Raw genomic sequence first — 24,607 nt, 5'->3', positions numbered from 1 at the left:
TTCCTTCGGTCTTCCTCCCTGAGGGGCACCTGCCAGTATCCCTTTGTGAGGTCCAGCGTCGTAATGTACTGGGCATCCCCTAGACGCTCGATTAACTCATCCACTCGCGGTATCGGATACGCGTCGAATGTCGAGATGTCGTTAAGCGCCCTAAAATCCATACAAAAGCGTCGTGTCCCGTCGGGCTTGGGAATCATGACAATGGGGCTGGACCAATTGCTCTTGGAGGGGCGAATAACGCCCAGTTCCATGATGTCCTCCACTTCTTTCTTTATGGCCAGACGTCGGGAGGCTGGTACTCTATATGGCCGGACCTTGACAATTTTACCGGGGACCGTATCAATACAATGTTCAGCGAAAGTGGTCCTTCCTGGGATGTTGGAAAACAGGTTGTCGTGTTGGAGTAACAACTCCTGTAGTTCCTTCTTCTGCTGGTGGGGCAACTCGTCGTTGACCACTAACTGCTCTCGAGTGGACGTGTCTGTCACAGGAGTGGCTACATGCACTCCTGTGGGAAGGGGACCTAACCATTTCTTTAGTAGGTTAATGTGGTACACTTGTGTTTTGTTGGGCCCTATCTGGAGACGGTAGCTCGTCCTTCTGATGGTTTCGAGTACTTTATGTGGTCCCACCCATTCGGCCCTGAACTTCTGGGTCGAGGAGGGGAGAAGGATCAGCGCCCAGTCGTTTGTTTTCAGTTGTCTCCATTTCTTGCCTTTATCATAGGTCGTCTTCTGTCTCTTCTGGTTCGCTTCAAGATGGGTCTAGGCCAGGTCGCGGAGCTTACCCAGCCGGGATTTCAGATTCTGAGCGTATTCCAGGGTATGAGCGGCTTCTTCGGGTATTTCATTTACCCACGCATCTTTGGTCATCTCCAGCAGGGAGCGTGGCTGTCGACCGTATAGCAATTCAAACGCAGAAACTCCCAGACTGCTTTGGCGTTGTCCCCTGATGACGTATAGGGACAGAGGCAAGATCTGGTCCCATTCAGTCCCACTGACCTCCAACATCTTTCTGAGTGTCGTCTTGAGAGTTCGGTTATAGCGTTCCACAAGGCCATCCGTCTGGGGATGGTACACCGCAGTGCGTATCTGATGTATGTCCAGGCTTCTACACACGTCTTTCATGAGTCTGGAGACGAAGGGCGTTCCTTGGTCGGTGAGGATTTCTTTTGGGAACCCCACCCGGCTGAACAACTCAATCATCCGCTCCGCGACTTGTTTGGAGGTGGCTGCCGTTAGGGGAAAGGCCTCCGGAAAACGGGTGGCATAATCCACCACCACTAGTACTTGTTGATATCCTTTACGGGTCTTGGGCAGCGGGCCAATGAGGTCCATCCCTACTCTCTCGAAGGGTTTCCCGATGATAGGTAGGGGTTGTAACGGGACTGCTGGGGGTTTGGTTATATTCTTCCTCTGACAAATACCACATTCTTTACAATACACTGACGTGTCTTTGTATATACCCGGCCAGTAGAAATGGCGGAGGATGTTCTGTGTGGTCTTCTCCGTTCCAGTATGTCCGGCTACTAGGTGGCTATGAGCAAAGAACAATACTTGGTTACGAAAGGATACGGGTACTAGCAGCTGGGCTTCCTCCTCAGGGCTTCCTTGTCGGTATAGGAGATCCTGTCGAATTAAGAACTGGGGATATCTGTCCGGGTTATATTCTTGTCCTTGATAGGCTTGTTCCCAGGCATTGAAAAGAGAATGGTCGTTGGCCTGGGCGAAGCGAAAGCTCCTATCTAACACCCAGGGATCTGGTGACAGCATGGCGGGGCATGGGTCTCGGGGAAGTGCAGGTATGTGTATTCGTCCCCCTATCTGTTCTACACTTCTTTTGAACATAGACAAAAACCTAGGGTTATCCGTTCCGATAATCAGTTCTTTGGGCAGCGAAGACAGGACCCCCACCCTCGCCGTCTGGGTCTCTCCAGTCCTAAGCTTGATGGGTAAAGACGCAAGTGGGTAAGGGCGCACATCACCATGCACACATCTGATGTTGACCATTTGGTTTGGTAAGTATTGGGAAGGGCTACATGTTTGCTCTGTATTACAGACTGCCTACACCCCGAATCTAGTAAGGCCTGAACAGTGTTCCCGTTTACCCCGACACTTACTCTGTAGGAGCCCCCCATCTCAGCCGAGAAGAGGACAGACTTGGGAAGGTATCCCACCTCCATAGGTTCTTCTTGGGGTCTTCTTTTGGGACAATGACGGGCGATGTGTCCCCAGTTTCCACAGTCGAAACATTGCGGTCCAGCACCTCCGGGATTCTCGGGTCTCCAGGGTCGGGGCCTAGGGGGTTCCAATGGACGTAATGTCCTTTTCTCCGGTTTGGGTGCAGGTTTGTGTGTCTTTTCAGGGTCCCACCCAGAGTTTCGGGGTTGGGCCCGGGCGAAAGTAGCGGCCATGTCAATGGCCTGAGTGGTCGTTAAATTATGGTGCTGACGGAGCCATCTTTGCGTGAGGTAGGGGAGGGCATCTAGGTATTGCTCCAAGTAGATGCGGTCCATTATTTCTTCCTTGGTACTACTGGAGGGAGTTAACCATTTATCAGCGGCCATTTTCAGACGTACAAATAGCGTTTTGGGGTTCTCTCCGGGGGCCCCCCTTTCCTTACGGAACCTCCATCTATAGGCCTCAGCGTCCAGTCCGAGGTGGTCTATATGATCTGTTTAACTTCGGTGTAAGGGGTGTCACCCGTGGGGTTCGCGACCTGGTAGGCCGCTTGCGCTTCCCCCACCAGGAGTGGGGCTAAGAAGAATGGCCACTTGCCTATGGGCCATCCACACGCTCTGGCTGCACGTTCAAAGTTTAGCAGGAAGGAGTCGGGGTCCTCCCCTGGTTGGTATTTCTGCAGGGATATTGCGGCTGAGCCATGTGGTATGATGCGTTCCCCTCCGCTCCCCAGGGGGGTGGACTCCACCCAAGGTTGCTGGGCTCTGGCCGCTAATGCTTCCTTCAATAAATCACGATCGGCTTGTGCCGAACTCAACTGCTGTTCTGCGACCCACTCCAGCCGCTCTTGGCCCTTCGCCAATTGCTCTATGTCGGTCTCCATCTTCTGGGTACAGATGGCACCTATGCCCGCATTCTCCACCACTGTAGCGGGGTCATGCGGATGCGACACAGGAGTGAAGGGCAACAGATGTGTTTTTGTTACTGTAGGCTTTATTGAGGCCAAAAGGTAATCCGAACAAGTTTTTCTGACAGGGATGGGTCTCCTTGGGGATCGACTCCGGGTGGACCTCCTACTCCGGGGCTTGTCTGGCTCAGTCCTCCGATAGCCGTCCGTGCTTCGTCGGGGCTTTCGGTCCTCCGAGTCCGTCTTTGCTTTTGAGTCCCGGGACCATAAACAAAACAAAAGAAAGCAACTGGTGAGATCGCTGTCCCACACGTAACCGTGCTAAGGAAAGGGAGTGAGGAGGCACAATCACCCGTGACTTGATACCTATATACAAGTGTAAGTGCTGGGACAGGTAGTGCGTAGGTAAGGGGAACCGGAACAAGGGAAGACCACTATGTTACACTGGCACCGCCCTTCCGCCCCACCCAGCCCCTGATCTTCTCACGCACCTGGAGTAGCCACACACCTCCCCCGGGTGGGTTGCTGGGCGGCTCGTGGGAACGTTGGCCTCCAGGCATTTACCTCCGTCTCCGGGGTCTCTCCTCCTTCCTCCGTTCTTCTAGGCTTCTGCTCCGTAATTCTCCGTTCGCTCTCTTCCTCCTTCCGACCTTCCACGCTCTTCTCCCTCCGGGTGTACAAGCACACCGTGTCTTCCGGCTCTTCCGTATTTGACAGCAGCACGTCGTCCTGTAACCCCGCCCACTCGTCCTCAGCTCTTGAATTAAAGGGCCATACACACTCAGCCTCCATGCATGTGTCTACCTCGTAGTCGGTCCCTTGGTAGTCCGCCTGCTGTAAATGACAAGAGGGTGGTGGAGTGATTGTTGGGTCCCTCAAGGTCCTGTCACTTCGCACAGCATGATCACTGTTATCGGGGTGAGTCGGCAAACCCACCCCGTTACAGTCACATGCTGTGATGTCCGCACTTTAGTGTCACATGCCTTTTTTTGGGACTTGTGTCCTGAAGTTATATATTTAAAATGCAGTAAGACTTTCATACATTTTAATATCTTGAATCCTTCGTCTGCAGTCCAACTACACCTCTGCTTTATCTATTTTGCTTTACTTTCGACTCCTAGATGAAGTATGCACAAAAGCCAGCACGCTGTCGAAGGATGGGTAAACGGCTTCTCGGTTTTGCAGTACAGCTCTGGCCCTCCCTCTGCAGAAGCCGTTGTCACAGCCTCAGGGTCCCAGCTCCATCACTTGATTGCTGAAGGAGAATGTAAGCCGAAATGCTGAAGTGGAGTAAGAAACAAAAGAGTAAACATAGTAGTTTGTGTTTTTTCCCTCATTGTCAGTCGGTATTTTAGCTTAATGTTAGACCAAACAACGACTGAAAACGAGGAAAAATCAAACTGTTATGTTTGCATACTTTTATCTCACTCCTCTCCAGCAATCCAGCATTCCCCAGTGGAGAGAACTTGAACTGTCCTGCAGATCAGCTCAGGTAGATTCCTGTTACTGGAGGGAAGGTGTACTAATAACCTTACTGCCATTCAGGGATTCAAAATCAGCCCAGGTACGCTAAAAAAAAGTGGCCCTCATTTGCATATTGCCTTTCCGCAAAACCCTGCTTCGGTGAAATTTTCTTAAAAATGGGGGGTCTAAAAAAAAACAAAAACGCACGGATTTGTTTACACTGGTGAAACACACCTGAAAACAAGTGAGGCCACTTTTGGTCAGGCCCCCTGCCCCGCTCAATATGTATACATTAATGGGCCGGCCCAGCAAGAGAAAGGAGTGACGCCTCTGCCCGTTGATAAAAGGGAGGTAATAGACGCCCATCTGCTTCCAGCAAGGCCACTCAGGCACCCACTGGGCCTGTGGTGGCATCCTAATAATGCAGAAACCGCCCAAATCAGCCCCCCAGGCTGCCCCAAAAAGCAGCCCACAGGTGGAACTCGGATACCGGCCTTTTGGGCATTGCCCGAGTGCCCGCGTTACCAATCTGACCCTGCTGCCATTACATACGGAGCAACAGTGATTGTTAATTACAACCCCTTTTTTGTAAGCCCTTGCTATGTATGGTTCAGCCCATAATCTCAGGGACCGCTGATCAACAGCATTGTTGCCCGCCTGTGAGGGCAGTAATACTTAATTGTTCTCTGAAAGGCAGTTCTACTTTCTAAACTCAAATCAGATATTGGCAATAATTTGTGTGAAAGCCTTAGTTAGGTTTCCTAATTTCTTTTGGATCTGTCCCCACAAGCTGAAGGTCTGAAAGTGTTAACAGCAAAAGGGAATAACCAGTTACCAAGCTAGAATCATTGTTTAGCATTTAATTTTTACCATTCTTACCTCTGCTAGTCAACATCTATTGCTTTGCTCCGGATTCCTAAATCTTTTAGAGCTGAGTATTTCATCGTGGGTGGGGAGGAGATAGAAGTAGACATGGTACATAAGAGTTGGCCATGCGCTTCTCTGCTGGTCTTCACTTGTTTGAGCTGAATAATCTTGATCGAGCAAACAGATGATTGATGCAGTTCTCGACAGCTAATGACCTGATAACCCTTGGAGACTATGAACTGACGGGGTGATCGAGAACTGGGGTGAAGACCAAGAAGGACCCTCTCCCTCTGCTTTCTTTAGTGGGGTTCCCTTCTGGACTAAGAAAGAGTGCATACAAGAAGCTTACAATTATGCTTGAGTCTATTGGAGGCCAAAAGATTCTTACATTGTATGTGACTCATGGTTTTCCTTTGTCTCATAAATGTAGCAATTTCTTTCCAAGATATTTGGAGGGGGAGAACAGTCAGAACACTGCGGTCTTTACCACGTGTGTTCTGACTACGCAAGCACAACCACTCTTGCCTTAACCAGGCATATGTCTAAACCACGCATATGCATGGTTACGGCAGTGCGTGGTCTAGCTGCTGGCTAGATGGAAGACGGTGAAGATGAAAGCAGGACGACGTTGTGGTCAGGTGAGTGGGACTGGAGGGGGGTCCGGGATAGGTTTCAGGGCAGTGGAAGAGTTTGGGGTAGATTAAGGGTCATTGCGAGGGTCGGGGTAGTGTAAGTAAAGGGGCAGTGGTTTAGGTCTTAGGGCAGTGGGAGGAGAATGGATAGTTGGGGTCGTTTTTAGGGCTGGGGTCGGGGTAGGTTTCAGGGGAGAGGAAGGGGTTGGGGTAGTTTAAGGTACAACGTGGGGATGGGCAGTAGTGTAAGTAAAGGGGTAGGGTTTTAGGTCTTAGGACAGGGGGAGGGCAATGGGTAGAGTCAGCGCGGGGCTGTAGGGATAGTATTAGTGAAGGGGCAGAGTTTTAGGAACAGTGAGGGGTTGGGGGCAGTCAGAGTGGTGGGGTAGAGGGGTTCGGGGAAGTCGCGACCATAGCCACACATACCCCTTTACCATTCTTGCCTATGCCACAAAATTATGTGGTAAAGGCATGTGGGTAAAGGAATGCATGGTTAAGATGCATTTGTGGTTTGGGCTGCACGGTAGAGGCACGCGTGTTTTAATCATGCATGCTTCTATCATGCAACCTAGGAGGGGTGACATGCGCACAGGCAGATATGTACACAACCACTGACTGGCCCAAGTATGTGGCTCTCTAGCACCGCAGCATGTTTTCTGTGAGCCTGTACTAGGCACCTCACTGCAAAGCATCATGTGGCAATGCTTTTAGGTCTAGCTTAGAGATAGCTTTAGTCGTCTTGCCAGACTATTGTTTTCCTAAAATCATTCATAGATAATATACATACGGTGAGATGCGTTTTGTCAATGGGCTTTATCTACGGATCTTTTTTACTTGTTAGTCGCATTTTGTTTCCTCCCACCACAGCATACCCCATTTAGCAATTGTTAACCCATGGGCTCCTTTCACTGCGAGTGACCACACAAGGCATGGGGACATTGTTCGCATTTGCCAAAAAATAGTTTGTTTCTCTTCAGTGACAAAACTGGTCCAAATTGTTCTTATGTATTTATTAATTTAGTTGTTTATTTATTCATCTATTTGTGTTTTATCGTTAAATGTCAATTATTGATTTTGCCTGCACTTTGAGTGATTTATTTTCCATCTCCTTTTTTGTGCCTTCTTAAAAAACGCCTTACATCATAGCCTAGCTGCTCATTATTACTCTTCTTTTCACCAGATCCCCCACAAGCCCCAAATGGTTTGGAAGAGCTGGCAGCGATCCTCTCGATTATGGGTCCAGGGTTGCCCTCTGTGCTGACATCACCGCTGGGGACGAGATTGGTCCTAATCCCGGGGAGTGCGGTGATCATAGGTAAGTCAAGAGGCAAAAGAAGGAACTATCTAGGGACAATGTTACGTCTGGTTCTGTTTATGTAAACATCAATTGTTTTATATCACTTCATATGGCTGATTAGCCTCTATGGGATCACCCACGTAGGTATGGTACCAGAATATTGTTGTCAGAATATAATCTGTCATAAATTATGGGGCCAATTCACATAGGAATTTAGGAATATATAAAGTAATACTACAGGGGCACTTATTGCTGTACTCACACATGAGTTTGTGAATTTAACCCATAGTTTGGAATATGGACAAGTATGAAAAATGCTTTTCATGTGTGCCAAAAGTGTGATCATTAAAAAGGAAGTCACAAAAATTGAAACATAAATTTAGGGCTTGTCTATAGAATATGCAGTCAATTCCCAAAGGCATTTATGAGTACTTGAAGTGGTACTATGGGAGTACTACTTCACATTCTCAAGCATGCCTTTGTGAATCGGCCCCTTTTATATACACCGGTATTTGTAAAGCGCCAACAATTACCCCTAAGGGTGTCAAGGCGCTGGGGGCCATCAGGAAGATTAAGCTAGCTATTGCCCAGAGTCACATGGTGCTGGTCTAACCTGCCGACGGGGATCGAACCGTGAGCCCCGGTGTTCCGGAGTCAGCCGCACTGCCCTCTGCACCACACCTCTTCCACTCGCTCTTTTGGAGTTAATAATATCAAATTTACACCTATCAGGATAATATTTTTGTAAACAATATTTGTGGCATTATGCTACCTTCTAGACTTTTTTTGTCGATGCTATGCGGGCATACAACCTTCATGGAGCAAGGCAAAATGATTGAACAATTTGGTCATGTTGGTTATCTCATTCCCCAGTGTGCGGCTTGGTCATGAAAGGGGCACTGAATCTATTCTCCTTACCTCACTGAAAGTGCCACATCAGGGACTCGATGAAAATGGTAGCTGTGCAGCTACTTGACTTAATTGTATAGTGGCTTTTAACACTAGTGCTCACACCATGTCGATCTCCACTGGCGGCACTGGGTCTGGTAGCACAGCTCTTATGTGGTTAAATTCCTCACTCACTAGTCATTCTCAGCAGGTGGCACTACTTGTGTGTTTCTTTAGGGTTCTTCCCTGAGTCCTACATTCATTAAAGTTGTTCCTTTGGCAAAATGTCCTGATCTTAGACTCCATTTTTCACATGTACAGATGACACCCAGACTAAAGGTGTACCACCCAGTATTCTATCACAACGCGGTCGTCTTTGTCAACTGTGTTTGGATGTAGGCTAAATATTGAGGACAATGGGAGCAATGCAGAGCTCCTGTTCTACGGTGGAAAGTCACCTCTTTGGATGCCTGTTTATTTGCCTGAGGTGTGCCAATCTCCTCAAACAGTTATCAGCAGGAAACTTGAAGATAGGGTTTGTCGATAATCTTTTTTTGCTGCTATGAATTGAAACCATCTCCAAATTGTGGCTTATTCAACTTCAACGTATGCAGATGGTGCTTCTCTTAGCTTCTAAATCTCTGCTTTATACTGTAACTACTTCTCTAGTGATTTTGCATGTTCAATAGCGTACTTTCGTATGGCTTGGCTCACTTCAAAGTATCATATCAGTCGGTTACACCATATTGCTGCTCACCTTGTGGCTTGCTGTAGCTCATGGGTGCTCGCAAACATTTTTCAAGGGGCAAACAGTTTGGTCTGTGATGTGACCGAGGTCTGCATTGATGCCAGCAGGGTGGCAGTCAGGAGTGGTGGGGATAAATGGGTGGGGTGGGATGGCGGTAAGGTGGGTGTAGCAGAAGCTAAGCATATAAATCAAGTGGCTGAATTGCACAATGTCAAACTAGAAAACCTTGGATTAATCATGGCTTCTCCACTTTAGCAAATTGTGTGATCCTAGGCAATTGTTTTATTTTCCTTTCCCTACTTATTTTTTATTACCACATATATGAGGACCGCAGAATACATGAGTTCAGGTTGTTCGCTGTACAAAACCTTCTCCTGTGTTTGATTTAATAAACTATAATATTGTTCATGTACAAAAAGAACACAGGCCACCCAAAGACTGCACCTAACAACTGACTTGCCTCCTGGTTCACTATTAGCATTGTCAGCATGTCATCACTAGGTTGGTGAGTGAGGGTTCTTTTTACAATTAACTTTTGTGTTCTTTTTCACCAGGTTCAACGATTTCTCCTCTTTTTAATTTTTATTTGAGGTGTTTGCCATTTATCACTCTTCCGTTGTTGAACATGCAAAGTGCACATGACTGTTTGGCCGGTATGGCCTGATGCCATGCTTTTTAAGACATTGCATATTTTTCCCAATGGGCCTGTATGTGTGCATAGTATGGAAGGAAAACAAAAACCAGAGGGTTGTTCTGTTGTGCATAGCAAAATCACACAGGGCACATCCAGCATGCGCCTTCACCCTATTGGAAATTGTGGTGATCCGCAAAAAGAGCTTCCTCAATCCTCCTCCATAACAAAGAGTATCAGGAGCCTCCCACATGGAGAGCAGATGGATTCAATTGGAAAGGACAGTCGAAGAGTCTCTGTCGAAGATCCTGAATATTTATCCTCACAAATCAAGTAATCCCTCATGCTGGGAAGTAACTCAGAACACATTGGCCTACGCTTCATCATCAGACCTCATACCGAGCATGGAGTTAAGTAGACCCGTGGACACTTCTATTAGAATTATGGTTTCTGACTGCAGTCAGAGCACCCTCTGGATGTCACAAATTGGTTCCTATCGTTGGAAATTTGAACATGGCTGACCCTTGAAGCTGTTTTTCTTAGCAGTTACAGAGTAGGTTCTGTGTTCCATCTTCATTCCACATAGATCACAGCAGTTCACATCCCTTGCGAGAAAATGCATAGAATTTATGGATTTTCCACAGATCTCGGAGTCCCAGTGGGCCGTAATGGCCATTATCCGCCCCATCAAAATTGCCGGGTTGCTTGCAATCAGCCACAAAATGTTTATTGATTCATCACTTTTCTGTTTGTTAGTTGTAGTAGAATTATGCTTAGAAGATACAAAAAGTAAATTCTGTTTGTTAGTTGTAGTAGAATTATGTTTAGAAGATACAAACAGTCAAATTATGGAGTTTGTTGTAAAGCACAGAGCACATTACCTCATAGTGTAAGATGAGTATATTTCGATAGAAAATTTGTAACATCTCCTGATATTGTACATCATATTTTCTTTTTAGCTTTTTTTAAAATTTGTGTATTGGTATTTCAAAACCATACAATATTACACGTAATTAAATAGTAATGACAAAAAAAAGAAAAAGAACCAAAACGATAGGCAGGGGAACAGGGGAAGCAACAGAGTCACCTATGCAAACTTTAACTTGACATCACATCTTAGCAGAAATATGAGGACAGTAAGCGATAACATGAATTTGGGTATAGTTTCACATATATCTTATAACTCTAACTCGCTAGTGCATCCAGTTGGGGCATACAAAACATGAGCCGCTGTCAACAGCAGGTAGTGTTTATCGTTAATGAACGCACTAGACTGGACATCACTGCAAATCTTGTGTGCGTTGCACCTGTAATTCAGGATGGAGCCTGAGGTGTGTTCAGGTGGAGTGGAAGAGCCCAACTCTCTCTGCCTTAGCCAGGTCAGAAATTGAGACCATATGTCTTTAGGTCTGGATGTGAGGGGCATTAGCTGACAATAAGTGGACAATTGTTCCTGACAAAACTTGATATCCTTTACCCAGGTGTCGGTTGAGGGTGCAGAACATTTGCCCGAGTGTATGGCCACTGTTTGTATGCTTTGCCAACGAGAACAGTATAGCAAGAAGGCAGTGATCTGTGGGGGGTGCTTCTTTAACATAACCTAGTAAGCACACCAGAGGCACGCGCCTCGGTTCCAGTCTTGTAATATCACGTTAAGTGCCATATACCTTATCTCAATAAATCACTATCGGCGGGCATTGCCTCTGGCATTGCCATGCCAGAGGTAGAAATGTGGCTTGTGGTGTATGGCATCTCCAGCAGTTATTGTCTGTTATAAGACCCAGTACATCATATTTTCTTTAGTTACTGTGTGTTGATCAGATCCTTGTGAGATCTGCCTTTATTTTTCATGTGCTAATTCCCAGTGGCCATAAATTCTCATAGACGTTATGGGGCCTATTAGGATGGCAGGCGAATCACCCCCCCCCCCCTTGCCCGGCGGGGATGATGCGCCTGCCATCCGTCCATGATTACTGCCCGCCACATAAGGATGGTTGGGGACGGGAAGACCGTTTACCGCTTTTCTGCCGGTCGACACGTCGACCGGGTGGAAAACTGCCACAATATGGTGGCGGTGTCTGTAAAACACAACCAACCAAATGAGGATGACGGCGGAGAGCAGCCTTTCCGTGGCGGCGTTGCCGCCATGGAAAGGCATGCGGTTTTCACAGTTGGGGGCCCGTAGCGGGCCCCCAGGGTGTTGGGGTGCACATGCATGCACAAGGTGGCAGGCGCCGCGCGGTGCCTGTCACGTTTTGCATGCAAATGCACAAAATTTATTTTTTACATTGCGGCAGGTGCTGCTTACAGCACCGCCCGCCGCAATGTAAAAAATGTGGGATGCCCCGCCAGTGTGGCGAACGCATTCTAATTGGAATGGCGGAACCGCCGCATCTATGGCGGGTGGTCCCTTTTGCCGCTGCGGTGGTGGGCGGACTGTGTCCGACCGCCATTGTAGTAAACCCCCAAGTATTTGTGGCCAACACCTCTAAATCCATATTATCAATGAAAATCCACCAACATCTCATTTTAAGTGTGTTTTCCATGATGATGAGCAGTTTGACTGTCTTATGTTCTGGTGTAGATATCCGAGTATAGATGGCTGTTATTGACATTATATGAGACACAGGCAGCTACGATTACATTTCTCATTGTGCCGACTTTTAAGTGCAGCAGTATGCAAGCGGTAGCAACATCTTTAGGATGAGTGCCTTCCAGTGCATGCAGCTCTCATATACCTGAGATGACTGGTGACATCGATGAATGTTTGCCATTTTTCAGTGCATACCTGCAAGATTGCTATAGTACTACACTTCTTCCATCCCGATGATGATCAGCGGACTATGACCACAGGGTTGAAACATCAGCAAGTTCCAATTAGACTTGACCACAGATGCATTTATAGCAGTATCAATTGGAGCCATTTCTTCTGAGTTCTGGAATATCAGATATCATTGATCACCCAGAAGCTTTTCTTCATCTGTTTTTCTTGGATGATTTAAGGTATTTCACTGTATGTTTGTTACTGGGCTGTCAGTACACTGAAAGCAGTATCATATCAATTAAGTTGTATTTTTTGTGATTTAATTTGCGTTACATAAAATCTGTGTTTTCACAAATATTAGCTTTTTTCTTTCCTTGAGCATTAAGAACATTCAAGATCATCGATTGTTTCGGCACCTATTGCAGTAATTTACATAGAACTGAAACACAGAAAACCATAATTTCTTTGAAAAATGTCTGAACCGAATTTGCCTTACTAATGCCGCCTACACACTAGTCATTATAAAACACTATCTATGCCTCTAATTTCTGATTGTTAGAAAACAGTGGACATTTCAAATTTCATTTTGGGGTCAGTGGAATGAGTGTTTTGCTCTATGATGACATGAAACAAGTTTTGGATTGAACATACCATTGGATTATAGTCACATATGGAGGTGTAGGCACACCCTCAAATGCATGCATTTTAGTTTCTGCCCATGTTGCTCGTGAATAAGCATACCATTAACAATCAGGACCCCTGATTTTGGCAACTGACACAATTGATGTGTGTGGCACTTCACAGGGCCGGCTCTAGGCTCATGGTGGCCCTGTGCAGGGAGCGTAGGTGGGGGCCCCGGAAGAGGGGGTCCGGACCCTCATGGACATCGATTCGCCAAAATGCTATGGGTGACAAAAGCGACATGTCACTCCCTTTCACACCCAGTGACATCACAGGCGTGTCTAACCTTGGACTTTCGACGGCCTCTTATTTACTGCTGAGGTGTTATGGAAAGAGCAAGAAATGGAGACAACAGAAAAGTAAACAAAGCTCCATGGGCCCTCTTTAGTTTCTGTTCTTATCTCTCTCTCTCTCTTCATAAGCTGGAGGTGTGTGGTGTGACTGTGTGTGTGTGTGTGTGTGTGTGTGGTTGGGGGAGGGGTAAACGTAGGGGATGGGGGAAGGACTTTGCTAAGGAGACCGGTCACCAACGGGCAAGGTGGAGGTCAAAAGGCAACAGCAGGTGCTTCCTCTGGGCACCCCCAAAATGTCATCCATGTCTATCTCTCGCTTCCACTCTCTCCCAATCTCTTTGTCAGGAAACCGACACTGCTCTCGAGAGTAAAGCCTCTTTTCAGACTCGTTAATCATAAATTGCCCTGACGTATACAAGTGTACAGCCGACGCATGCGCAAGTGCGCGAAAGGCAGGCGGTGCAACAGAACAGGTGTTCTAATGCAATTTAGTGGTCGCCCGATATCCTCACCTTTTACCACCGCCCCTGCGCTCCTGCTTACTGCTCTGCACTTCGACCTGTAGAGTTGTAAATGCAGCGCGTATTCAGTGCAGTCTGGATCAGGTAATGGCAGCGACGCTCCGGGCTCCTGCTTTGTCTGGCTCGGGAGAAGCCTCAGACCAAGGTGTGCACTATGTGATTACACGTTTACAGCACAACTGAAGCTGTGCGTGTGTTGCTCGGGGTGATGACATTAACTTACAGACAAACAATGAGACAAATGGCAGAGAAAACAAGAAGAGGTAGTAGTGAGCATACCACAGGCCCACTCTGTTAAACAACTTTAGTGGGGCATTAAAACATGAAAATGGCAACATACGAACAATAACATACAACACGTTCTGCAAGAAAAAGTAACAATGTGATATGCATCGATTTTGACATTCGAAATGCGCCAACAGCGTTGGTTGCGTTGTTGAACCTCAAACGCATCTTATTATCTGTGTACAAACGGGATTCTGTATACACTGAAAAAAAAGGGTTGGTGCTTATGGAGCAAAAATAAATCTGGCATTTCACATAAAAACTGCGAAGTTCAAGATAAAGCGTAACTTCTGACGAAAATACCTTGCTGCGTTTAGGCAGCCTCTGATAGAGCACCAGGCTGAAACATCTGCAAATAGCACAGAAAACCCCTGGCACTGAAAAAACATCTCTGGCACTGCTCTAACGTTCTGTGAGACTGTATAAACATTTCTCTGGCACCCCAACGACACCGAACAATCACCTTCTGGCCGTATAAGTCAATATTATGTATTATGTCAACAATTTAGGACAAAGCATACGGTAAATCTGGAACTACACCCTGCATAAATTCACACTGCCCCTCGTAGTAAACGGACACTGCCCCCTGTTGTGAAGGAACACTGAGCCCTGCACTGCTATGGCCAGTAATTCCTTAAGTGAAATAAAGCCGTCCCAGCAGTAAATCGACACAAGACCACGAGGTGCATTTGAGCTCACATCACCAGTGAACGTGCACTGCCACCAGTAGTGATTTGGCGTGGCTTCCTAAAGAGAGTAGACACCCGACTACGCAGTTAAGGGGCAGTGTTCTTGTAGTGACCGTTGCCTGCCGTGCATGAGCACTGCTCCCTGCACTGCATTGGTGACAACTCTCCCTGAAGAGAGCGGGCACTGCTCGCTGCAATAAACGGACGCTGCCCTCCCGCGCTGACCCGTGGGTTTTCACTCACGCTTTGCTGCTGCCCCTCTTCGCCGGCTGCCTGAGGGGGCTGCTGACCGCTCCGGGTTCTTTCTGCTTCTGGCTCTGGAAGCCCCCCATGCTGCGGGCTCTGCAGCGGCTGTCGCCGCCGGACGGACGGTCGGTCGCTCCCCGTACCGGACCGCGGCCTGTGCGCCTCGCGCACAGGCCGCGGCCACCGTGACGCGTCATACTCAGAGCGGCCGTCTAAGACTGAGCATGAGCAGCAGGTGCAGTGTTGCGCACTGCGCACAGCGCGCGGCGCGGGGGCTGTCCCAGGGCCGTCACGTCGTCATTGGTACTAGGGCTAAGATTGACGGCCCTGGGACCCAAACTGCTGGCTGGCTGGGCAAGTCAAGTGAAACTGAAATTAATCGGAGGCCGCCAAATCCTGCCAGGGGGCCGCCAGTGCCACGACGATCCTTTGGATCCGATCCTCGTCGTGGCGGCCCCTGTGGTTTGGCGGCCCTGTGCAGGTGCACAGTTTGCACATGCCTAGGGCCGGCCCTGCCCTTCAAATCCGGCTTGATGTAATATGTGATTGAAAATCACTGCAATCTGGTGTTTTGGCCATGTCCTCTATAAAGTGTGTTGATCATTAGAGCACTTACCTAAAGAGAGGTAGATGAGCACATTTATTACTGACTTCTTGACAAAAAATGCATAGGATGTAATTAATGAATGTAAAATAAGACTTGACCAACAGATTCATGGGAATGGCAATTAACTTAGCGGACTCGCCAGAATCAACATTAGATGTATCTCCCGTTGAGGCTTCCATGGTTATCAGCTCATTGTATTCCATCAACACATATTGTGTATGTACGGACATAGCAACAAAGCAGGCTTTTAATCTATCATCATCTTTTGTTTTAGGATGCCCTGTGACTGGGAATCCAACGCCTAACATCACGTGGCTTTTTGAAGGTCAGCCACTCACCACGGCCTCTGATTTACACCCTCAGATTTTGGAAGATGGACAAATTCTACAACTGCTGCACCTAACTGAAGAGCATCAAGGAGATTACAACTGCTTGGCTGAAAACCTGGCAGGCTCCCTTCTACAAAGAACAACCCTGGTGGTTCAAGGTAAGCATGGAGTGTACCTGCTTAACAAATTGTTCTCAATGTTGTGGCTTTTCTAATCACCTAACAAGATATTTCTAGGATTCATTACCAGCGTTATGGGACAGATATATTGTACTATCATCATAAAGCAATGTTGAGTCAACTTGCTTGTGGGTCTTCTCTCCAGAAAGAAATCATGATTGAAAAAAGAATACTCAACCACAACCCACTTTCTGTTTTTAACACTTCACTTTTTTCTTTTCTAAATATTGATAGACATTTTGTACTTTTGTACACCATGGTTTTCAACAATGGACTTGGGATTCACTACTCGGTCTGTGCTTTGATCTTTCATTCTCCCAAGATGTTTTTTGGATTGTTTGACCTATTACCAGGTCTGACAGTTGGGGGTGATCTCTGTACAGTGCATTTATATACAAACACACTCCCAGGGGAAATAAATGTGTTGCCAGTGATTTGCAACACAGCTGGATGCTGGCAAAGCCTGATAGAACTTGGCTGGTCACCGAAAGCAGTTTATTCCACAGATTTGATAACAGAATAGAGAATGATGGTATTCGGACTGTGCAAACTTGGTGCAAACTCGAGACTCCACTATGTCCACTCAGAAGGACCATTATCTTCAACTGAGTCAGCAATCACAAACTCAGTAACATTGCAACGGAGTGAAGCAGATTTTGCCCCACCGTAAAAAAAGGAGAGAAGTAAGTTTGCAAAGCATAAAGGCTTATTTGTGAATAAGTGAAGTTACAGTCGCCAATCAAATCAATTAGTTATAAATCAAAATTCGCCTGAATAAAGTTTATATGAATATGATACAAATAGTCCAATTTAGTAAATACAGGTATTGCGTTATTAAAGGTAACATATGCAAATCAGAGCGACGTCTCTTTTCTATAAAAGAAACTCCCTAATGTTAAGCTAAGTTTGTGGGCCAGTCGAGGGAATTCAGAAGTGGCTGGTGTCATCAAATATAGCATTGAAAGAAGAAACAAATAAAGGTTATGCTCAAAGTGAGAAGAAATGTGCTTGCTCTTGATTGTAACTCTAAGAGAAGGAAAAAGAGCAGGGGAAGAATGTCTGCCTGCTAAGGTGACCAGGGGCAAGGGATCTAACTAGCTAACAAGCTTCACACGGTTAAAACATAAGTTCCAACCAAGTGATACATTCTTCAGGTTCCAGTTGAGGGGCCGATTATGATGTCGGTCGGAAAGGCTCCGAATCGGATTTCAGAATCTCAGAATCCGATTCTGAGCCCATGTTTCCGACTGACCAATTACGATGCACGGGAGCCATTCGGGCTGTCCAAATTGGTTCCGAAAGGCATTCGGACAGCTGAGTCTTTCGGAGTTGAATCGTACAGCTCTATGGACACGATTTCTGAGCGAGCGATTCCGATGACCGATTCGGACAGCCGTTCCGATTTGGTTTGCCAGACTCAAAACAGCTGTCGGAATCTGACTTTGGGGGCCCATATCAGGTCCCTCTCCACCTGTGGGCCTCTGGTTGGAGCATGTGGGGGTACCCAAGGGACCCCCTTTTAAACCATGCACTGTGTGGCAGGCACCAAGGGGTGCCCGCTACAGTGTGCATGGTTTTACCCAACCATCTCTTTTTAGGTCTCGGCTAGCCGCGCGAAGCGCGTCTCCGCCGAGAACTTTTTGTCGGCATGTGAGCTTCCCAGGAGACAATCCTGGCCGCGCGCATCGCCTTGGACGCGATTTCAAACTGACACGCGCACGCGAACGAGCGCTGTGGCCAGGCGCTGTCTCCTGGGAAGCTCAAAACACCATACACGCATGCGCATACACACACCGACACACACACAAGCGCCCACGCACGAACATACATACATACATACAGAGACCCCCCCCCGGCACACATACACACAGGCGCGCACACACACGAGTGCACACCCCCCCTCTCCCCCGCCGTCGCCCAACTCCACGGCTCACGGGACTTCACTCTCACTACATTAACGGACCAACCTTTCTCTAAATCCCTCCTGTTTGCTCAGTCCATGCAGCTGCCGACGTACGAATCCTTTTAGAACCGCCCAGACCCTGGAACACGCTCTGCGTCACCGCCTCTATCCGCTATAACGTCAGCTGTCACCTGATTCACCACATGTGTGTCAACCCTGGAGCGCGATTGCAATTGGCGGGTGGTGTACAGATACGCCCATTTAGTGTTGCTATGCCCCCAATTGGCTAGTTTTACTGTCGCTCACACGTTGATCCTGTTGGGCTAGAGGGCGGGCACTTCCGCTCTGGCGTTGCGTAGCACCCGCGCCTTGAGCGACGATATCTCAGGGGAGTCTGGGAGTGGAGCTATCGGGGGCGGAGAATGCTCGGTACGGGGCGACCGGGGCGGGGAGAAACGGGCCTTGGCTCTTCAAGATGAAGGAGTAGATTATTACACACAGGCCGAGAAAGGCAACTGTGGAGAGTGAACACACCAGTTAACAGGACACCGGGAAAGTGTATCTTCGCCTTTTAGCTTGAAAGGCTGTCAAGATTCATACGAGGGGAACGCAGGATTCAGTGGCGAGGAGACCGCGGCGAAGGACAATTCGTGCTTGGTGTGACCGAGGAGCTCTCTAACTTTGGAGACACGCACACTGGTATGAGTGGGCTTTGGGCATCCTCAGGCTTTCCAAGGATGCGTTACCGTAGTTTGGGGGAGAAACAGTAACGTAGCTTAAACTTGAATACAGATGTGAGCATACAAAAGTAAAAAAAAGAAGCACTACACGCATACATAAATGTATACCTCCGCAGATTAACTGCCTCATTGTTCCTTTTATCCGCTGCTCCATCTGGGGATGAGATGTGTAATTCCTTACAACTGTGCCGAGCCCAAAACCTATTGAAAATGAATGAATTACCTGTCAACTATGAAAATGTCGAGAGCCCAGTCCATAATGTGGCAATATGAACACCTCTAGTTAACAATGCAGCACATCGACACAAACAGGAGGAAATAGCCCCATCAACCCCCTGCTGCCAACCAGCTGCTCAGTAAAATTCACACAATGCGTGTGAGGGACTGCCATGATTGCCGAGGGCAGCCTGGGTCTCTGTATCGGGGACAGTGGCGGGGGAAGCTGCTGGCACCAGCCAAGAACGCTGTTCCCAAGCAATACTACCTACCGGAACGGGAACCTGCGCGTTCCCACAGCATTCGAGCGCTGGACGTGTGTCCGCTTTAGTCTGATTCATACAAAGTCAGCTAATTCCGGAAAAGGTAGGCGCATGCTGACGCCGTGTAGATGGTCAGATGGCCTCATTTCATGGGGAACTATCCAGTTGACAGGGGCTCTCTAAAGGAAATTACGACTTTCATAGTGAGGAGGGGGCCCATTTGTCCTGTTAGCGCTGCTTAACACAGCGCCAAGAAATCCTACAAGTGGGGAAGAAGATGTGGCCTAATGGCCAGGGCTGCCCACTTCAGAGCTGGGGAAACAGGTTTGAGTTTTGGCGACGGCTCAACATCCTGTGATTCATCTAAAGCGCAGCATGCCACCACTGCTACAAAAATAAATACACATTTTTTTGGCCTACAATTTATAGACTTTTTGTGCAATTGGTGTTGCAATATTAAGCAATGCCAATAGCTCAAACTTAATTAACCCGAGACCTATTGCATTGTAAATGCTTGTTTAAATGAGAGCCTGTGTTCTCGTTCGAAACACAGGTTCCCATTGAAGTCCATGCGAGTCCGACCGAACAATGTTGGGAATCATCATAATCGATCAGTCAGACTCACAGACCCGATTCGTTCAGAAATGATTCTGAAACTGATTCGGTCGGAATAGTTTATGAACGGCATCGTAATCGAGACCTGAGTAGTAATTAATCAAAATCCAATGCTCGTTCTGTACTTGGTGTGAGCCTCCTTCTCACAAATAATGCAATGTCAACTGCATCCACCACTGCGATCTTCACAATATCTCACCAAGGAGTATTCACCTCCTTAGTTTCCCATTCCATGTAGGTGCTCAAAGTCACTGTCCAAAAAACTAATTGCTACTCTTCGATCTTCAAACAAACGACTTCAGTATCTAAAACAGAAAAAGGTTTATGCACAGCAAGTAGAAATTCATCTTAAAATAGATTAAGGCACAGAGTCTGCTCACAATAATGTTAAGATGCCCAAGATTTGCTCAGGATATGTAATTCATCCAGTTTACTAGGCCTACGTATAAAACAAAACATTTAATAATGTATGAGATAATGTGTGAAATAATGAATAAGTCATATGTAATCATTTATGAATCATGTGAGGAGCGTATATGCAGGCTACAGGTTAATACATGGTGATGATACTGCGTCACAAATATGCATACCTACAGACAGCCAGTACATGTCAGCCAAGCATGTGAGATGTAAATCACAATGGGAGCCATGTTGATGCGTAGCACTGACTGGTTCAATCATTGCTACATATACAACACCGACTACATCACCGAAGCAACAGAAGCAACAAGACTGACCGAGACACACCAAAGGAACAAGGGCCAGACAGCGCACTACTGAGTGGTTAGCAAGTGTACCAGGAGCAGGCACCCCAAAAAGGGGTCTTTTGGCAGCACAAATCTCTTTTTCCTACTTGGACAGATACTCAAATAGGTTTAGCAAGACTATCTTTTGGGGAGCTACTGAATAAAGCCTGTTTTCTGTTCTAAGGTTTATAGTATTTAACAGAAGTGGAGTCCTAGCCCACATGTCTCAGGAAAATCACCGCAATTTATTAAGGAGTCATGGAAATGTAGGCAAACGTTCTGCCGCAATACTAGAGGCATTTGTCTGATGGTGCCATGGTGCTAGCACTTCTCAATATTAAAAGCTGTGGTGATCTCTGAAGAAATGTACAATGGATATGTTGGCATCGTGGAGCGAGCTTTTTTAAAAGCTGGCCATACAGTGCCACGTGGCGCCTGTAGTCACACTGACAGATTCAGTTGCCAAGCACACCAAGACTGTAGACCCGGATATTTTGCGGAATAACTTGAGAAACGCATTTCTTCTTCACCTAGATATTGAATTGATTCACTTGCAAACATATCCCATATACACTCAGATATTATACAGATTGATTTGCCAAAGCACATGTCCTCTATAATGAGATATTACACAGAATCAATTTCCAATCCCGTCCTGTCCAGACCAATACATTTTGCAGATTTGTTTTCCACCTACATCTTCCATATGGCGATATATGTTGCAGATTCACTTGCCAAACACATATTCTCAATAGTAAAATATTTAGCTGACCCAATTTTCAAATAGGGTACATCTGCCCTCCGATATTTTAAATGCTCATTTGCCAAACACACCCCCTTCCCAGCAAGTCCTAGCGCAGATTCTGTGTCGAAATAAATCACTTTGGATCGAAATATCTGAAACCTCTTTTATTACAAGCAGGTAACTGAACAGGCAATAATTGGTACAGACAGAAAACCTTTACAATATTTTAAAGTGCTATGGTCATTTATTTTGATAACCGACAATGAATTCACCCGGTTTATACATTAACTGGCTTCCAGATTTTTTCCTGCCACCCAGTTTATTACAAAAAACATTTTAGTGACCGACCTGAAAACCAATGTAGGAATTTAGCGATTAAAATTTCTTAGTCTATAGTGACAAATTTCTCCATCTACTCTTTAGGCCCCCAACACTGCCCCAAGAGTATAAGTGGCCTTTTAAAATATGTGTGTGAAACTGCTATGACTTAGCGTTTAGAAAGCTGAGGAATATAATTTGCAATGTATTCATTGTTTTCTTTCTTTTGACTTTTCAGCTACAGAAGACTACCAGTGGGCAGTGGGTGGGTTGATGACCTGTTCCGCTTCGTGTGGTAACAGAGGTCTCCAGCAGCCCCAGTTGAGATGCATGCTGGGCCACAAGGAGGTCAACACATCTCACTGCGCTGAGAAGACAAAGCCGGCCATTCAGCCCTTCGCTTGTAATAGAAGAGACTGCCCAGCAAGGTTTGTACCACCTCATTGATATGATTAAATCCTCTGGAATCCAGTCCAAGAAAAGACACTTTTAGCTTTGATGCGTTATCTCATATTAATTATCGTAAATAAAGTCACTGGGGCATGCTCAGGGGACTTGAACCTTTGATAGGTGCTGAAGGATTGTTTGAAGTGTGAACTGATCTAGAACATTAGATCCTTTCTTAATGTGAAAGTAGACATGGTTGTGAGAGTTTTGCCATCCAGGTCCAACATATATGAACTAGAACAAGCTTCTCCTTGCCCAGTGGCGCTTGTAGGAACTCGCACCGAATGATGTCCTTGTCTATTATTTTGGTACTTGCAGACAAGATAAATTTAGCTTGGGAGCGGTGGCTTTGGTACACCGCCATTGGCTCGAAAGAAAATGTTCAATTAAAAAAAGGCAAAGCCAGGGAGAGGAGACTGCACGTTTCGTTTCAGAATCAATAAATCATGACTGTTATGGTCGGCCCAAGAGGGCTGGCCAAATAGTTATGCGCACTTTAGAGGGGAGCACCACTCCTCCTCCTGGCCCCATCTCTGCCAGTCTAGCCCTGCCCCACCCCGCACCACGAAACACGAAACTAAAATGATAATAATGCTGGTCATTATAATTTTAGTTTTCTTTTAACTACTGCTGGCAGAGCAGTGGGGCGACGCTCCTCCGCCATAGCGGAGGAGCCGCCACTGTAAAATATATCTTGCTTTGTTCTTACACCCTTGCTGCTCCTTTTCCACACACGGTTTCATTTTATCGGTGTACATGTAATGAGAAACAGCTGAGGCAAAGAGAGACAGGAGACAACTTTAGTGACACCCCGTTCATTACCAGCAGTGGCGGGTTGACTTGTTCTGATGGGCACTTTTCCACCAGAATGATGAATGCCGCGTCATCTGGTACTGAGGCGCTAGCTAGTCATTCAGGCCGGCTTCTCCCCTCCTCTTCAGCTGCCTCTCCCATGCTCCCCTGCCACTGCTCTTAAAACGTTCCTGAAATGTACGAATTGTGCAAAGAAAATAAATAGATACAAATCCTGCCAGCCTTGATGTCAGCGAAGCTCGGGGATTTGAGAGGAGAGGCGTAAACCACAAATCCAAACCTGCCGCGCCGTTTGATGAAATCTCGTCACGAGGCGCGCCAGCTTTCCCCCCTGTTTTGAAGGGTGGTGGAAGTCAGCAGATATTAAGTAAACAGTGATGAATGCTTTTCAGCTTTAGGTTTTATCTGTCCTCTGGGTTCCCAAGACTCTCTGTTTCTAATGGATAATATTTTTACAGTGAGCTCTGGTTGAGCTAGATTTTGGAAACATGCTCGGGTTCCCCAAGCGCCCCTGTATTGTAAAGCACGGCAAAGCCTCGATGAGCAACCAGTGGTTAATTTGTAAAAAAATAAAATAAGTGCCAGGGCTGTCATCAGGAGGCAGCTTGCACCAGCCCATTGCCCCTGTTAGCGCCGCCTATAACAGAACCAACTACTAACCATGAAAGTGGGGAGATATGGTGGCATAATGGCCAAAATTGCCGACTTCAGAGCTGGGGAGACAGGTTAGAGCCTAAAGGCGTCAGCTCAACATCATGTGATTCGGGGGAAATCATTTAATCTCCCCATGCCTAACATAAAAATGAATGTGTCCTTAACTGGTGCTCATGAAAAGCGCCGGTGTTGATGATAAGTGCTGATGCTGAGCACCGGAAACCACTGTGAGAAACGCCTCTTATAGGCACACTTAAAATCCGTCCATGGGTATAACCATTCTTCCTCCCACTTTTCTTACCTGCTGCAAAAGAAAAGATGTTACTGAGTCTGGGGGGTATCTCAGTTTTGCGCCATGCTCCCATCAACTCATCTGAAATGGACACAAAAATAGCTTTTTACTGCATGCCTCCCCATAGGCGAAATCTTATGTGGGCTATTCCACACAGGAGACTCCTGTCTCATCCCGCGCTCCACACCAGTCTATTTGTGTCAAAATATGCTGCCTTAGGCTTGAGAGGCTGCCCTTTTGTGGGTGGGGGGACAGTATGTGGGCCTAAATGTGTATATATTCATATGTGTGTGTATGTGAATATGTGTTTGTATGTGTCAGTGCTGGGCAATAGGTCTCGTCTTCAAGAGCTATTGGCTTTTCCACTGTCTTTTGGCCATGTTGTACAGAAATGTGGCTACTGTGCAGCATGGCTAAATGTTAGTGCTATGACTAGGCCAACACTAGCTGGGTCATAGCGCTTTTCCATGGGGAAGAAGGGGGTGGCCACGCAGTGAATAGGAAGCAGGGTGGGAGGTAAAAAACACACGGACAACAATGAGGACGGGCAGCGACATAGGGAAACAAGCATTGTAAATGCAATAGGTCTCGCATTAGGAAAGTTTGAGCTATTGGTATTGTAAAGGACACTTTTTTTATTTATGTGT

General features: G+C 46.8%; 1 protein-coding gene across 1 annotated transcript in view; it reads left to right on the top strand.

Annotated features, from left to right (window-relative positions):
* ADAMTSL1 (ADAMTS like 1) overlaps positions 1-24,607 on the top strand; it is a 677,686-nt gene that overhangs the window by 583,523 nt on the left and 69,556 nt on the right. The window contains exons 23-25 of the mRNA XM_078677817.1: positions 7,231-7,365; positions 15,975-16,187; positions 21,993-22,182. Coding sequence (XP_078533943.1) covers positions 7,231-7,365; positions 15,975-16,187; positions 21,993-22,182 — 538 coding nt within the window. The remainder of the gene's footprint in view (positions 1-7,230; positions 7,366-15,974; positions 16,188-21,992; positions 22,183-24,607) is intronic.

This window comes from Lissotriton helveticus, chromosome 2_1, assembly GCF_964261635.1.
Source record: "Lissotriton helveticus chromosome 2_1, aLisHel1.1, whole genome shotgun sequence".
NCBI classification, from domain to species: Eukaryota; Metazoa; Chordata; class Amphibia; order Caudata; family Salamandridae; genus Lissotriton; species Lissotriton helveticus.
The sequence above is the reverse complement of the archived record's forward strand: the minus strand, read 5'-3'. Positions and strand labels throughout refer to the sequence as shown.